Source organism: Zosterops lateralis (genome assembly GCF_965231275.1).
Source record: "Zosterops lateralis genome assembly, chromosome: W".
NCBI classification, from domain to species: domain Eukaryota; kingdom Metazoa; phylum Chordata; class Aves; order Passeriformes; family Zosteropidae; genus Zosterops; species Zosterops lateralis.
In genome coordinates this window covers 6372557-6386964 of record NC_139801.1, presented here as the reverse complement: position 1 = coordinate 6386964, position 14408 = coordinate 6372557, and the positions used below count along the sequence as shown (strand labels likewise).

Below are 14408 nucleotides of genomic sequence, written 5' to 3'. Positions count from 1 at the left end.
GAGTGCCATTAGCCCAACAATCACCCAACTGCCTTTTTAGAGGACAATCCATTATCGGCCCGGTTTCTGGTGCTGTTAAGCACCATTCACACTTCGCGGGAGGATTCTCCCCCAGGAGCGCCCTTGGAAGGGCCCCCTTGGCCCAGCACACGGCTAGGCTCAGGACCGTCAGGATTCCCCACCGAAAAACCCCTCTGCCTTGCCCATCGCCCGTATGGGAACATACGGCGGGGTAAACCATCTTCCCGACAGCAAGGGTTTGCTTCAGGGGCCCGTGTGGTCCTGATGGCAAACCTTCTCTTATAGGTTGCCCACCGGGATAATTTGATTGTATCTCCTCGGCAAGGTACCTTGATGGTCCTCCGGCACTCAGTTGCTAAGGGTTCTGCTTTAGCGTCCAATTTTCCCTTTATTCCCTTTTTGAAAATCTGATACCACTCAGGAGAATCTAATTCAAAAAGTCCGGCCCGAGTGGCAAGTACTAAGAGGCGGTCTGTGTTAACCTGCTCCTCGATTAGACAGTTAGTGCACAAACCTTTAGGTCGACTCCCTCTCCAACAATGGGTGACCTAAACCTGTTTACAGTACACGCATTCAAAGTGAATGAAAGGAAAGCACTCACAACCTGGGGTATTACAACTTATCTGGTCGGTCATCTAGGTTGACGCCTGAGTTTGATTTTGAGCTCTCCAGGAGGGGTGGTGACCTTCCAGTCCGAGGCTTTTGAGTCCTCGATCTTTTTCACCCTTGATGAATGAGTCCAACCCTTCTCAGCGGTTCGAACTGCGGTGTCAGTCGTGAGTAGTACCAGGAACAGTCCTTCCCACTGCGGGGCGAGAGGAATCTCTTTCCAAGTCCTGATTAACACTTTATCTCCGGGCCGAATGTGATGAATCGCAAATCCGAGAGGGGCACTTTGGGGGATGAGTCCACGCCTTCTGAGCTCCTGTAAATTTTTGTTTACAGTGATGAGATAAGGTTGTAACTGCACATCCTCGACTCGGGGATGTCCCACAGGCATTCCGTGTTTGTATGGCATCCCATACAACATTTCAAAGGGGGACAGTCCCGTATCAGAATGAGGCATGGTTCTTATGTTCAACAAAGCAAGGGGAAGGCATTTTACCCAACACATCTTAGTTTCCAGCATGAGTTTTGCCAACTGAGTTTTTAAGGTCTGATTCATTCTTTCTACTTGCCCTGAACTTTGAGGGTGCCAGGGGGTGTGATATTGCCATCTGATTCCCAAGGCCTCGGTTAATTGTTTTATGATTTTCGAGGTAAAATGAGTCCCTTGATCTGAATCTATGCAATCCACGATTCCATACCTGGGGACTATTTCCTCTAATAATACTTTGGAAACCGTTTGAGCCGTGGCTTTTGCCCTTGGGTATGCCTCTACCCAGTGTGTCAATTTGTCCACAATAACCAATAAGTACCTATACCTCCCGACCTTTGGTAATTCAGTGAAATCCACCTGGATCCTTTCAAACGGCCGGTATGAAAGAGGACGACCTCCCCAAGCCGCTTGTCTGGATCTGGATCGATTCACTTTCTGGCAAGTCACGCACCCCTGTACCTCTTGTTTTGCCAACTCAAAGATCCCCTTGCACCCAAAGAATTTCAGAAACTGGTCAGCCAATGCCCGTGTTCCCCAGTGGGTCTGTTCGTGCAGGCGTCTCAGGATCCCTCGGGCCACACCTTTCGGGACCAATTCCCTTCCATCCGGCAATTTCCATTTTCCCATCTCCAATGCCCCTCCCATCTCCTTAAATCCTTCAATGTCCCTTTCAGAGGGACATATTTGGATTCCGGAGTTTTCCTCCCCAATCACCTCGGGGATTCTTACTGTGAGTAATGCTGCCCTTTTTGCCTCTTGGTCAGCCAGGTTATTCCCACGCGTCTGAAATTGCAATCCGATCTGATGCCCTTTCACATGCACTACCGCAATCTCTTTTGGTTCTCTGATTGCCTCCAAGATTTGTCGAATCATTTCGCCGTGGACCAAACCTTTCCCTTTTGTGTTTATCAAGCCCCTTTCTTCCCAAATTTTCCCAAAAGTGTGAACCACCCCAAACGCATACCGAGAATCAGTGAATATGGTCCCCTTCTTTCCCTTTAACCCTTTGAGAGCTCTCAGCAGAGCATAAAGCTCACAAGCCTGGGCCGACCATTCGGGTCTTAGGGGACCCGATTCCACCACTCTTCCTGTTCTGCCATCCACCACTGCGTATCCTGATTTTCTTTTCCCCTCGACTACTCTTGCCGACCCATCCACAAACCATTTCTCTCCCCCCTCCAATTCCTGATCCTCCAAATCTGATCTTACTTTTGTCTGAAGTTCCACAATCTCAGCACAATCATGCAATAGTTCCTCAGAAAGGTCTCCAAACATGAACTGTGCAGGGTTTTGTGCCGAGGTGGTTTTCAACTCCAATCCCGGGGAGCTGATCAGAATGGCTTCATATTTCAGAAGCCTGGAATCGGTCAGCCACTTTTCCGCTTTTTGTTGCAGAATGTTTCTCACATTGTGAGGGGTGTAAACTACCAGAGAGGCTCCGAAGGTAATCTTTCTCGCCTCTTCCACCAGGAGTGCCACTGCAACTATAGCCTGCAAACACGTAGGCCAACCTCGACTCACAGGATCCAGGATTTTTGATAAAAATCCTATGGGTTTCTTTTTGTTGGCCCATTCCTGAGTCAGGACTCCCTGTGCAGTTTGCCCACTAACATCTACAAACAACTGGAATTCTTTATTCACATCTGGAAGGGTCAGTACTGGGGCTGTCATGAGAACCTCTTTTAGTTTTTGAAAATCTAATTCATCCTGTTCGGTCCACTTCACCCTGTCGGTGTTTAATCTTTCATACAGAAATTTTACCTTTTCACTGAAACCCTCAATCCACTGCCTGCAGTATCCCAGGAGCCCTAATAATTGGCGTATTTGCCTTTTAGTTTTTGGCGCGGGCAACGCTATAATTCCCGCGACTCTCTCAGGGTCCAATTTCTTTTTCCCTTGGGACAGCCAATGCCCCAGGTACTTCACTTCGGGCTCCGTGAACTGCAGTTTGGATTTTGAAACTTTCAGACCCTTAGCTCCAATAAAGTTTAACAATTCCACTGTACATTCCCTCACCCGCTCCTCTGAAGATCCTGCTATTAGCAGATCATCCACATACTGCAACAATTTTGTCCCTGCCTTTGGGGTAAACTGAGTCAAGAGGTGCTCCAGGGCCTGCCCGAATAGATTAGGGGATTCTACAAATCCTTGCGGAAGCACTGTCCATCTCAACTGCTGTTTTCTGTTGGTATCGGGGTCCTCCCACTGAAAAGCAAAGTAATCCCTGCTTTTCTCATCCAAAGGGCAAGTCCAAAATGCATCCTTCAGGTCAATCACACTATACCACACATCCTCAGGCGTGAGCCGATTCAACAAAGTATACGGATTGGCCACTACCGGAAACCTAGTCCTGGTTCGGGCATTCACTGCCCTCAAATCCTGAACTAACCGATAGCTTCCATCTGCCTTTTTTACAGCCAGTATAGGGGTGTTATGGGGGGACATGCATGGCTCTATTGTTCCTCCCCTCAAGAGGTCATCGATAACCTGCTTCAATCCCTTTCTCCCTTCCAGGGGAATGGGATACTGTTTGACCCGTATAGGGTCCTCGGGGTTCTCGATTATAATATGAATAGGGTCTATTTCTAGCTTCCCCACCTCCCCTTTAGAGTGCCATACCTCTGGATTGATGTCTGCCTCATCCTTCTCAGTGAGTTTAAACATTTTCACCACAAGATCGGAACTTCTTACAACTATGCTAATTCCAAGGGCGATAATCATATCTCTCCCTAGCAAGTTGTAATCAGCTTCCTCTACCAACAACAAATTCCCTAGGCAGACTTTATTTTCTGATTCAATTTCCACGCTTTCTATCACAGGTACTCTAAAGGGATCCCCTTTTGCACCCACCACCACAACTTTCTCCTTACCGACCGTGCACCCTATTGGTAGATTTTGTAAAGTGCTCCTTTCTGCCCCGGTATCCACCAGAAAAACGGTTTCTTGACGCTGGGGACCTACTTTTAGTTTTACCAGGGGCTCGTTAGATGTCCTGGTCCCCAAGGTGAAGAGCCCCTGACACCCCTAATCTTCCTGAAATACTTTTTCATCTTTCATTCTCTTTTTGCAGTCCCTCCGAAGGTGTCCTACCCTTTTGCAATAGTAGCACTCGGGCAGTTCCCTTCTTGTGTCTGGGGCTGCTTTTCGGGGGCCTTGAGACTTTCGGGGTAAGGTTTTATATTTCCCCGAAGCCTGTTCCTGTCTCTGGACCTCCTTCACCGCAGCTACCAAAACCTTAGCTTGTACTTTCTGCTTTTCATCCTCCCTCCTCATGTATATTTTCTGGGCTTCCCGCAACAATTCCTGCAAGCTTTTGTCCTGCCAACCCTCTATCTTTTCCAATTTTTTCCGAATGTCCTCCCATGACCTTGCCACAAACTGAGTTTTGAGCAGAACTTCCCCCACAGGGGAATTAGGGTCCGTCCCAGAATATATCTGTAGACTTCGCCTTAATCGCTCAATCCATTCAGTGGGGGATTCATCTTTCCCCTGACATTCATTGAAAACCTTGCTAATGTTCTGACCCCTTGGGACAGCTTCCCGGATGCCCTGAATTATGATGTTCCTTAGATCTATCATGCTCCTTCTCCCGTCCTCTGTTTGTGCATTCCAGTTTGGGCTAGAGCTGGGCCACTTTTGATCCCCAGGTGTCCCCTGTGGGTTCCTCCGGTCCCAGTCTCTGATACCCGCCTGTTTTATCATCTCTCTTTCCTCACTATTGAATAAAGACCTCAGGATTGCCATCAGGTCCTCATATGTATAAATGCTGCTCCCTAGGAACTCATCCAACCTGTCCGCCACACCAAAAGGATCATCCAACAATCGCCCCATTTCCTTTTTGAACGCTCTTACGTCTCCTGTGTTGAGAGGCACATTTACAAATCCAATGATCCCTGGGGCAGTTGGTACTTCCCTTAATGGAAGTAAACTGTGTCCCACATTCTCATTCTCTCCCCATTCATCACCCACCATCCTTGCTTTCAATCGGGTTCTGCTAGCAGGGGGAGAACTGGTAGCAGTGGGTTGTCTCCCTTTCCCGGACTGCGGGGGTGGGACTGCCGCCTGTGCAGCAGAGGGGGGTCTTTCCTCCGCTCGGAGCAACCCTGGTGGCGGCGGAAAAGGTGATCGAGAGTGCCCCCAAGCTGGCGCAGACGGGATCTCAGAGGGGGCTCCCGTGGCCATGGCATCTATCAGCGGGGGCGCCGCCGACGGACCCAGGCCAGACGGGAGAGGCAGGAGCGGGGGTGGCAGTGAGGGAGCTGCCAGTGGGGACAATGGAGGGGAGGCATGACTCCCCACCTGAGATGCCTGTGCCCCCAAAAGCTGGTTTGGAGGATCGGAGGGGGCTGTGGGCACCACTTGCTCTGGAGAGGGTGGGGAATCCAGCCCAATGTAGGGAGGTGGGAGGTGATCTAGGGGCTCCCAGGGCTCGGTCCCAGTTCCGGGCCGCCCTTTCTGTTTTATCGGGAATAAACCAGCTCGGGTGTTTAGCCAAAGCCGGGCGTATTCCTTCTCCTCGGGATCCGAGGGGCTCTTGTTTTTCACATAGCGATTTAACTTACTACATGTCCAGCTTTCAAATGATCCCATTACCGGCCATGTGAGGTGTTCCCCCAATTTCTCTCCACCCCACACATCCATGCAATAGTAAATCATTCTTTCCTTAGATTTCTCTTTCCTCTGTGGACAATCTCCCCAATGCTCCAACATCCACCCCAAGGGACTATTTCGAGGGATTTTCATGGTTCCCTTTCCCTTACCAGTGGGGGGTCTTTCTGGGGTTTTTTTCTGGGGTTTACTCTTTTTCTGTCCCATGTTTCGCGAATTTCCTTACCAAATCTTCGAAATTCTCTGCAAGTCGACTTTTCTGCCTGTGCGTTGTGTCTTTGGTTGTTTCTCAGGGGATGGGGCTTTTCGATCACTCCCCCTCCAGCGAGCTGTGCCGAGGGTTCCTGATCGGTTTTCAATCCTTTCGGATTTTCTTTGGACCCTTACCTTGGTCCGCTGGCAAAAAGGGTTTACCGATTCCCGAGCTCAACAGGACGTACCCTTCCCCTTTTTGCCCACTCCGTGATCGGTCCCCGAGACTTCCCTCGTCCCGGTTTTGACGAGCAATGCAAGAGAGTTTCACACGAAATCGCTTCCTTCGCGGCCGACCGCTCCCCTCGCGGGAAAAGACGGAACTGCGACCTTGAAGTCCACACTCGCTTCGTGATCAGATCACGTCTCACACACTCGCCCAATCACCCGCTCAACCAGCAGTACTTACAGCTCCTTTTCCTGCGTGGATGTCTTCGTGCACGTAGACGTTTTACGAGCAATTGCAAGCCGCGGCTTTTCCGAAGGCCCTTTGCCTTCCCGAGCTCTCTTTGCCCCCGGATCCGTTCTTTCCCCTGTCCTATTTTTGTGGTTTTCTCGCTCCTAAATTTGGTTCGGAGGTTCGGGTGGAGCCGCGGGGTCTCCTCACTCACCAGGCCGCCGAAATCAGCGGGGGTACCCCCCTGGATCGCAGGTCCCCGCAGCTTCCTCCGAATCCGAGTCACGGCACCAAATCTGTTATAAATGCAAAGGCAAATTTCAGGTTAATAAATGACAATTTATTAATAACAGAATATCGAGCACCTGAAAAAGAGAAAAACCACAATAATAGGAAATTGTCAGCGCGCGCTGGGTGGATAGAGGTCCGCACCGATGTGCCAGACGCCCTAGTCCACGCCAGTGCAGCTCTCAGTCCACCGTTTTATAGGAATTTTCTGCCCTTAGGCAGTCCAGGTGTCCAAGGTGGGTTGAATAGTCCGGATTTCTTTTCGATGGCCCTCCCGGACCTCATTAAGTCTAGTTGTCTCATTCCGGGAAGGCTCCTTTCTTATGTCAATTCCAAAAGTCCGTCTTATGTTGATTTCATTCCGCTTGTGGCACCAGAAGGTTGGTGAAATTGGCATCGTCGTCAGGAAGGAATTTCTCCTTGCCTTGGCGAGGAAGTGATTCTTATCAGGGTTGGCCAGTGTCTTTTGTCTAAGTTGATGACCTTCGTCCTGTCCTTGCAACTGAGATTAGCAGGCTGAGAGAGAACGGTTACCCTTCTATTGGATTTTACAATTTTACTTTAGCTTTGTTTCATTATACATCGAATTATTATTTTATACACGAATTTTTACCCTATTTTTATCACACGAGATCTGTAAAAACTGTATAAAATGAGTTGTGAAAATAAAGAATTGGCTTTTCCTGCATGAAAATCATGGAGTCTCGGCTAACTTATTACAATAAGAAAACCAGATTTCTCCACATTCAAGAAACTAGGTAGACTAACAAGATGTCAATCAGAAGAAAAAAATCTGAAATGGTTCAGAGGTTTTATAAACCCTATTTATATTTCACACACACTTTATATTACTCTTTCAGAAGAGCAAAAAAATGTAAACATTTCTTGGCTTTTTCCTCCTTTCCATTTGAAACAGTTTATTCACGGTCCATGCAGAATCTTTCATCAAATATCTTCAGTCACTGAAGACTCAGGTTTAAGACAAAACAAAATAACTGTAATAAAAAGAAATCTAGAAAACTTGCATTCAACTGATTTATTTAGCATAGCCACAGAACAAAATAATTTGTACATTCAGTCACATCAAAAACAAGGAATTACAAAGCAGTCCACATTTAATCTAAGTGCATTCCTTTGGAGTAACAGTTCCTGTTGTTTCACTTGTATGTCTTCATATGCCAAAGGCCATCATTTAAATAGTGAATATTTTCAATACCAATCCCTTTGTTGACCTTCTCACTGTAGAAAAAAAAAAACATACAGAAGTATTAGCTACGTTAAATAGGAGAACACTACAAAATATATTATTTCAAGCAAAAACTGAAACATTTGTCAACTGGAAGGGGAAAACTATCAACCACAAAGTCATTATCTTCCACAGCAGGTGGACAAGAAACAATATTTGTTATTACATGTGCCCACATTGCTAACTGATAAGAGGACAATATTTGCCTTCCACATTTTTTCAACAGCTTTCCACAGTATTTTTACTACTTCTTTGTGGGACACAGTTCTTCAGACAACACTTTGCTACTTTTCTTAATTTTAGCATTTCGCTATCAAAGTAGCACAGCAGTTGTGAGCCTTCCCCTCCCAACAAAGAATGTGGTACAAGACAACTGGAATGTGGAATCTAACAAGTTCTGGCTCCAAGTGTGCCACTGACACAATCAAATGCAGGTGAGCTGCCTCACTTTAGCTGCAGGTCATCTACCCACTTAATAATGAATTAAAAATGCTAAATTTACATACCAAGGACTTGCAGTTTGTTACAGACATGCTATCCTCTATAATATTATATCTTTTGAGTCATGTCATCTTTAAAAAATTGCTGGTTTGTGTCTGCATTCAATGTGTTTATTTTTCCAGTAAAAAAAAAATGAAGTAATTTTGCCACAATAAACAAGACAAATCTCTTTCTGGGAGTGAGAACAAGTTTCTTTCCCCTGGGGAATATAACTTACTCTATTTATACCAAGTGTTCTATTACTTAACCTGTCCAAAAGTAATCAGGAAGGAAAATGCTGCTAACACAATATTAACACATTATATATAGTAATCATACCAAGAGATTGAAATCCCACTGCATAAACCAGAAAATTGTGGAACAATGTCACAAAAAAAGCAGCTAACAAGCTGCAGAGAGGAGTATAATTTAATTTTCCTCTCCAGTTCATGTTGCTTCTCACAGGAACAGGATATTCAGCTACAAGGCTGGTGGATTTGAAGTTAGGTATACAAAGGACCTTGGTTTGCAATGACCACAGTGTATCACTGCACTCTTAGGACTGGGACACAATTAGTTTTTATTTCCACTTACTCTTGGAGTCTTTTGAAGCACCACAAAGAAACCTGAAGAATATAATTCCTCAACAGCTACAGCGGGGCAAATCCAGGTTTCTGCAGTCCCACTCTATCCCTGTCCTCTAAGACATTCCCAACCCTCTGCCTTGTGCTACTATTACGGCTTAGGACAGGCTTCTGCTGAGAATTAACCACACAAAACAGTGACTTGTTTTCACCAAAAAAGCTTCCTCACTGCCACAAGTGACTGATGGGTCTGGAAACCAACACAGCCCAAACCTGCTGGGTGCACCTCACATCCTGCAAGACGTTAATAGAACTTAAAATGACAAAGTGATTTAGCTACTTATAATTTAGCACTATCTGAAAGCCAAAACAACTAACATCCATTTCCATTTTCTATATCTCTTTTCCTTCTCAAATAGTTTTCAGTTTATCCCCTGAGCAGACCTCTAAATTTCACAAGAGGCTCAGCTAAGTTAGTGAGCATAGCAAGCAGGAATGCTGCATGTGGGTACACCCTAAAGAAAAAGAGCAGACCACAGAGAAAAATAAGCCTAGACAGGCAATCAAGCTCCAGTAGGACTTGAGTCACTGCTGTCCCTGCAGACAAAACTCTCTTCAATGTTTTCAATCCTCTCAAATCCAAATTACATCTCTTGCCTAGCCCAGGTAGTAAATACTTGATAAAACCATGTTTTTGTTCAACAAGATCTTTGAGAAAGTATGATCAGAGCACTAGAAATACTAACATTCTAGTAGTACTGTTTTGTGTCTTAAAATCCATATTCACATGAAAAGAACTATTTTGATTCCCAATAAAGAGAGAAGACATTCCCTGCCTCCTTTTCTTTCCCTGAATACCAGTCAACAAAATGAAATCTTACAAACTCTGTACTTGAACAACACATACTGCAACAGCAATGCAATAACCTTGACAGTGGTGCTTATACTCCAAACACATAAAAATAACAACATGGGACAGGTTATATTTCAGCTTACATGTTATAAAACACTTACATGTCCTCAGCTGACATCTTCATTACTCCCACACATAATGCATGTTGCTTTCCCTCTGCCATTATTGCCTACAAATTATTGCTAAGGAAAACATTTCTTTTTAAACTATTTCAGAAAAGTAAAAGCAATATGAATAAATTACTTCCAAAAACACTTTCAAAAGCCAGTGTTGAACTTTTAACCTTTCAGTAATTCTAGAGCTCCAGCTCTTAAAGATAAGCAAAACAATGCACTGAATTTAACAATTGAATCAGTGTGTAGAACAAAGCATGTATTTATGAACTTGGAACAGCAATTACAGAAAAAATCTCCCAGTGCTACATTTCTTCCTTTGTGCCCAACACAGAGATGACAGTCTCTGCCTTTCTGGAACAAAACAGCACATGTTTGTGGGGCCATTTTAGATTCCAAGGCAGAGAAGAACTGAGACACCAATTTAAAAACCACAAGTACTGAAATCACGTGTCCTTTTCAGAGCTTAGCAACACGTGATGTTAACTGCTGATCTATTCCTATAGCATCTAACTAGCAACAAAAGCAGCACAGCCTGGTGTTATAAATGCTGTGTTTGTTCAGGGTTCTTTTCTCAGTAATATGAGTGAATTAGCACACTTTCCTCATTTTACATATGCTAACTTCATCAGACACATAGAGCAAGTCCTGACTGCAGTAAAGCTGACCCTAAACATCTTTCCTAATTCACTAGGGACAGGAGAGAATTCTTGTGAGGGGAATGCAAGATTGACTAAGGAGGCAGGGGACAAATTACATTGCACCTCATCTACTTTTACCATTCTGCATAAAATCACTAAAGAGCTCCACTTACCAATGAGATTAATGGAACAGCAGCCCACCCAATGGTACAGCAGGAATAGTTATGTGGTTTGGAACATACAGTAAGTGAAAAAATATGAACAATTTTAACCTTGCCTAGCAATATCTAAACCTCTGCAGCTCCTTTCTGATTAGTAGCTGTTTAATGAAATCAAATTAAAATCCAAGGTAATACAAATAATGATCAACTGACAACACAAGAACAGACATTTAACTCATCTCGCAGTGAGCAATAATTCATAGTTAAGAAGGATACAACGACAGTGTCAACAGCAGCAGGGTAAAGCTTTGCTCCAGGAGACGTCAGGCCAGGGCACATTATATTAGCTCCACTCAGGACAAATTTAATGGCGCCTTTATCAACCTGCTGATGCGGGAGAATAAATGGGTCTAGGAGGGGAAAGATACAGCATTGCAATTAATACAGCACCATGACAACATGAATAGCTCATTATCAAGTCAGTTTAAATGGGACAATTAGATATAGAGTGTCCTGAAAGGGTAGGAAGTGCCCATCCTAAGAGATATTAAAACCAAGGGGTCTTAAATCCTGCAAACTCCATGTACTCTTACAAATTACTCCAACATGAAAGAAAAACAGTTTAATGTTAACAGAACAAAACAGGCAAACATGGACAAAATTCATGAAAGCTGTCAGCTCTACAAGCCATCCTGCACATGCAGGCACCCTCTTGAAGTATTGCCAACACTGAGATCTGACTGAATAACGTTTTTTGGGATCCAAAACAAAGTAACACAATCAAGTAGAACAGCGAGAAAAAAATTGCAAGAGTAAATTGTGAAAAGTAAAAAAAATGCAGCGCAAGTTCCTACAGGAGACAGATATACATTACATCATTAAACTCAGGAAGACAGAATATTTTTCTTTTGAGAACTTACAAGTATTTGTATAATAACAAGACTTGGAAGAAAAAAGATAGGGACCAACAACAGCAAATTTATATCTCTGTCCAAGGGGAGCCTCTCAAGATTTTTTTACAGAGCTTTGCACAATTTAATTCTTACCTATCAAAGTTCAGACTGCTTAACATATAGCATGGAAGCAATTCACATAGACATGTGAAATAGAAAATTAATAAATTCAAGTTAAGAAAGTATACTGTATCTTTAAGATCTATTCTGGATTATGCATATGCATGGAATATATGGAATGGAAGCTGTTTTTAATTTGGTTCTACAGATGTCTTGTGGAATCACACTGTTACCCTTCTCTTCCCAGCATGACCACCCTCAGGAAACTTACATTTGTGAAGCAATCTTAGCGTTGGGTAAAAAATCCCTTCTCTTTGCCTGAAGAACAGCAACTCCCCATTCACAGTGAGGATTTCTATATGTTCATGACTGCAGGATTAATAAAAAAAAATAAAATTCCAAGAGCTACTTAACCCTTCTATAGTTTAAATAGAGTATTTTACTTTATGGAGTCTGGTCTATCTTAACACTTGAGAATAAAAACAGTCAATTAGCAACAAAATTTAAAACTAAAAATATTATCCTTTTGTATGACTTGTTCTTCAGCAGTGGTCTCCTGTTCACTTCTTCCCCCTTTAAGAGAAAAAGAAACCTACTGACAAAATACACAAACTGCATTTCTTTGGCATTACTTTTTGAATGCAATACAAGGAGTGAATAAGGAGAAGAACTCAGCAAAAATGTACTACCCTCTATTTAGAAAAAGGGAAAATAATCAAGATAATATCTGGAAGCCCAAAAATAGTACAAAATGTTACTGACAGGAATCCAAACAATTTTGAGCTTCCATGTCCATAAAGCTGAATGCTTCCCTTCAACAATAGGCTGATCCTTGGAGAGACCCTGAATACACTGCACATTAACTTCTAGGCAGCATTTTTAAGTTCCTCAAGCATCCTACTAGCATCTGCCTTTAAAGCACAATGAGCACATGCCAACTTTCTAGTTTGGCCATAACACAGACTACTAGCTATTAAGAGATGATGGACGCCTATCCAAAGTGCTAGGTTTATCTACTGTACAAAGTAAACATACAAAGGAAGCAATCCTAGCACCTTAAAAGCAAAGTTTAAGAGAAAAGATACTTACCATCTTACTATTTTGACTGGATCTTTCTTTGGCATGATTTGGTTTAGCCATGGTTCAATAATAGGAAATTGGTCTATCAGTTGATTTTTGATACCTTTAATAACTGAAGTCTTCAACTGGATACAGTTTGATACATTGTCCTTTTCATCAAATCTGTCAAGTGAGTGAAAGTATTTTAGAAATGCACAATTTGCTGCACAAAAGATGCATTTTTCAGCAGCTGTCTTTAGAAATGTTTATAAATTCACTGTAAAAGTCTAATAGTAGACTGACTAGCCAACTTTCAAATGCAGGATTTCATGAGGCTTAAATTTGTCTCCTGGGAACAGTGGGCTGGGGGACGGCAGGGGTCCCCCCTCAGTAGCCTGTCTTCATCTCTTAACTTTTTGTACAGCCACAAAACACGTGTTTAATATCACAGATAAACCTTGGCACACAGTGCTATTTTATTCAACTCCAAGAGTATTTTGCTGGTAACACAAACACCCACAGCCCTGTCCCGATGCGAATCCTTCACGTCCACCACAGAAATACGAACGGCACTTTCTACCACTCGAAGTTGGGACAAGTTAATGACAGATCCACTTAACGAGCGAGTGCCCAAAGCAAAGCCGAGGGCTGCGGGTGGCGCTGCCCAATGAGGCCGCGGGGCCACATCCGCCAGCGCAGCGCCGAGCCCGGGGCTGAGGGAGCGTCGGGGGCGTCGGGAGCGCCGGGCCCGCCCGGCCCCTTTCCTTCCCCCGCGCCTCCCACGCCCCCAGCCCGGCCACACTCACTTCTTGAACATCCTGCGGGCGGGGGGCGCCGAGCGGGCAGGCCGGGGCCAGCGGGCACCCACAGCCTCGGCGCTGCTCACACGCGGCTCCGGCCGGGCCGTCCCTCCCTCCGTGCCCGCCGGAAGCGCCCCTCCATCATAGCGGAACGGGCGGGGCCAGCCGGCAGCACGGCGTGCGCCGAGGCGGTGCCTGTGCCAGTATCTTCGGCATCATCCCCTGCCTACCCGCTGCCCCTTGCACAACAACGGCGTTATTAGGCTTTCACAACAACCGAGTGCTTGATACTTACAGGCACGGCGCTGTTTTCCCAGGTAATATCGCTTTTCAGTAAAATAAGAGCAAAGTGCTAATAGCTACTGACATAATTTAAACACAAAATACGTTTAACTGGAAAAAACACAGCCATCTTCAAACTAGCAGAGCAGAAGCTATCCTCACGCCAGCTTCAGAGCAGGACACAAGATCCTGTCAACAGCATTCTGGGGGGGAAAAAACTGAGTTCTTGTCAAACAGCAGATACTGGAGCCGGCCAGGGAATCAATCCCAGGTGACAGTGCCACATCTTCGAGGTGAAAAGGGAGCAGAAGCCTGGCTTGCAGAGATCTCGGCTGCCAGGCAGAGAGATGGATTCTGGTGGAGAGGACCATCCACAGTGTTTATTAGTGTTAAAAATAACCCTATAATATTGGGGTTTGCATTTGTGTATTAGTCTTTATATGTTGTTGTT

The 14408-nt window shown here is 44.7% G+C and overlaps 1 protein-coding gene across 1 annotated transcript; it reads right to left on the bottom strand.

Moving 5' to 3' along the window:
• Window positions 1-7686: 7686 nt before the first annotated feature.
• On the bottom strand, window positions 7687-13786 carry LOC310922293 (malignant T-cell-amplified sequence 1-like). Its single transcript, XM_083882747.1, has 6 exons — window positions 13682-13786; window positions 12906-13058; window positions 12088-12185; window positions 11080-11213; window positions 9990-10057; window positions 7687-7904 (listed from the first exon to the last, which is right to left on the bottom strand). The coding sequence occupies exons 1-6, from the start codon at window positions 13690-13692 to the stop codon at window positions 7823-7825; spliced, it is 546 nt and encodes a 181-aa protein (XP_083738873.1). The 5' UTR covers window positions 13693-13786; the 3' UTR covers window positions 7687-7822.
• Window positions 13787-14408: the final 622 nt, after the last annotated feature.

Bases quoted from the DNA above. Each gene is read 5' to 3' on its own strand.
- LOC310922293 (XM_083882747.1), bottom strand. The intron at 12,186-12,905 runs GTAAGTATCTTT...TTAATCCTGCAG, and splicing joins CCAGTCAAAATAGTAAGATG to TCATGAACATATAGAAATCC. The intron at 10,058-11,079 runs GTATCCTTCTTA...AATAATTTGTAG, and splicing joins CTGCTGTTGACACTGTCGTT to GCAATAATGGCAGAGGGAAA.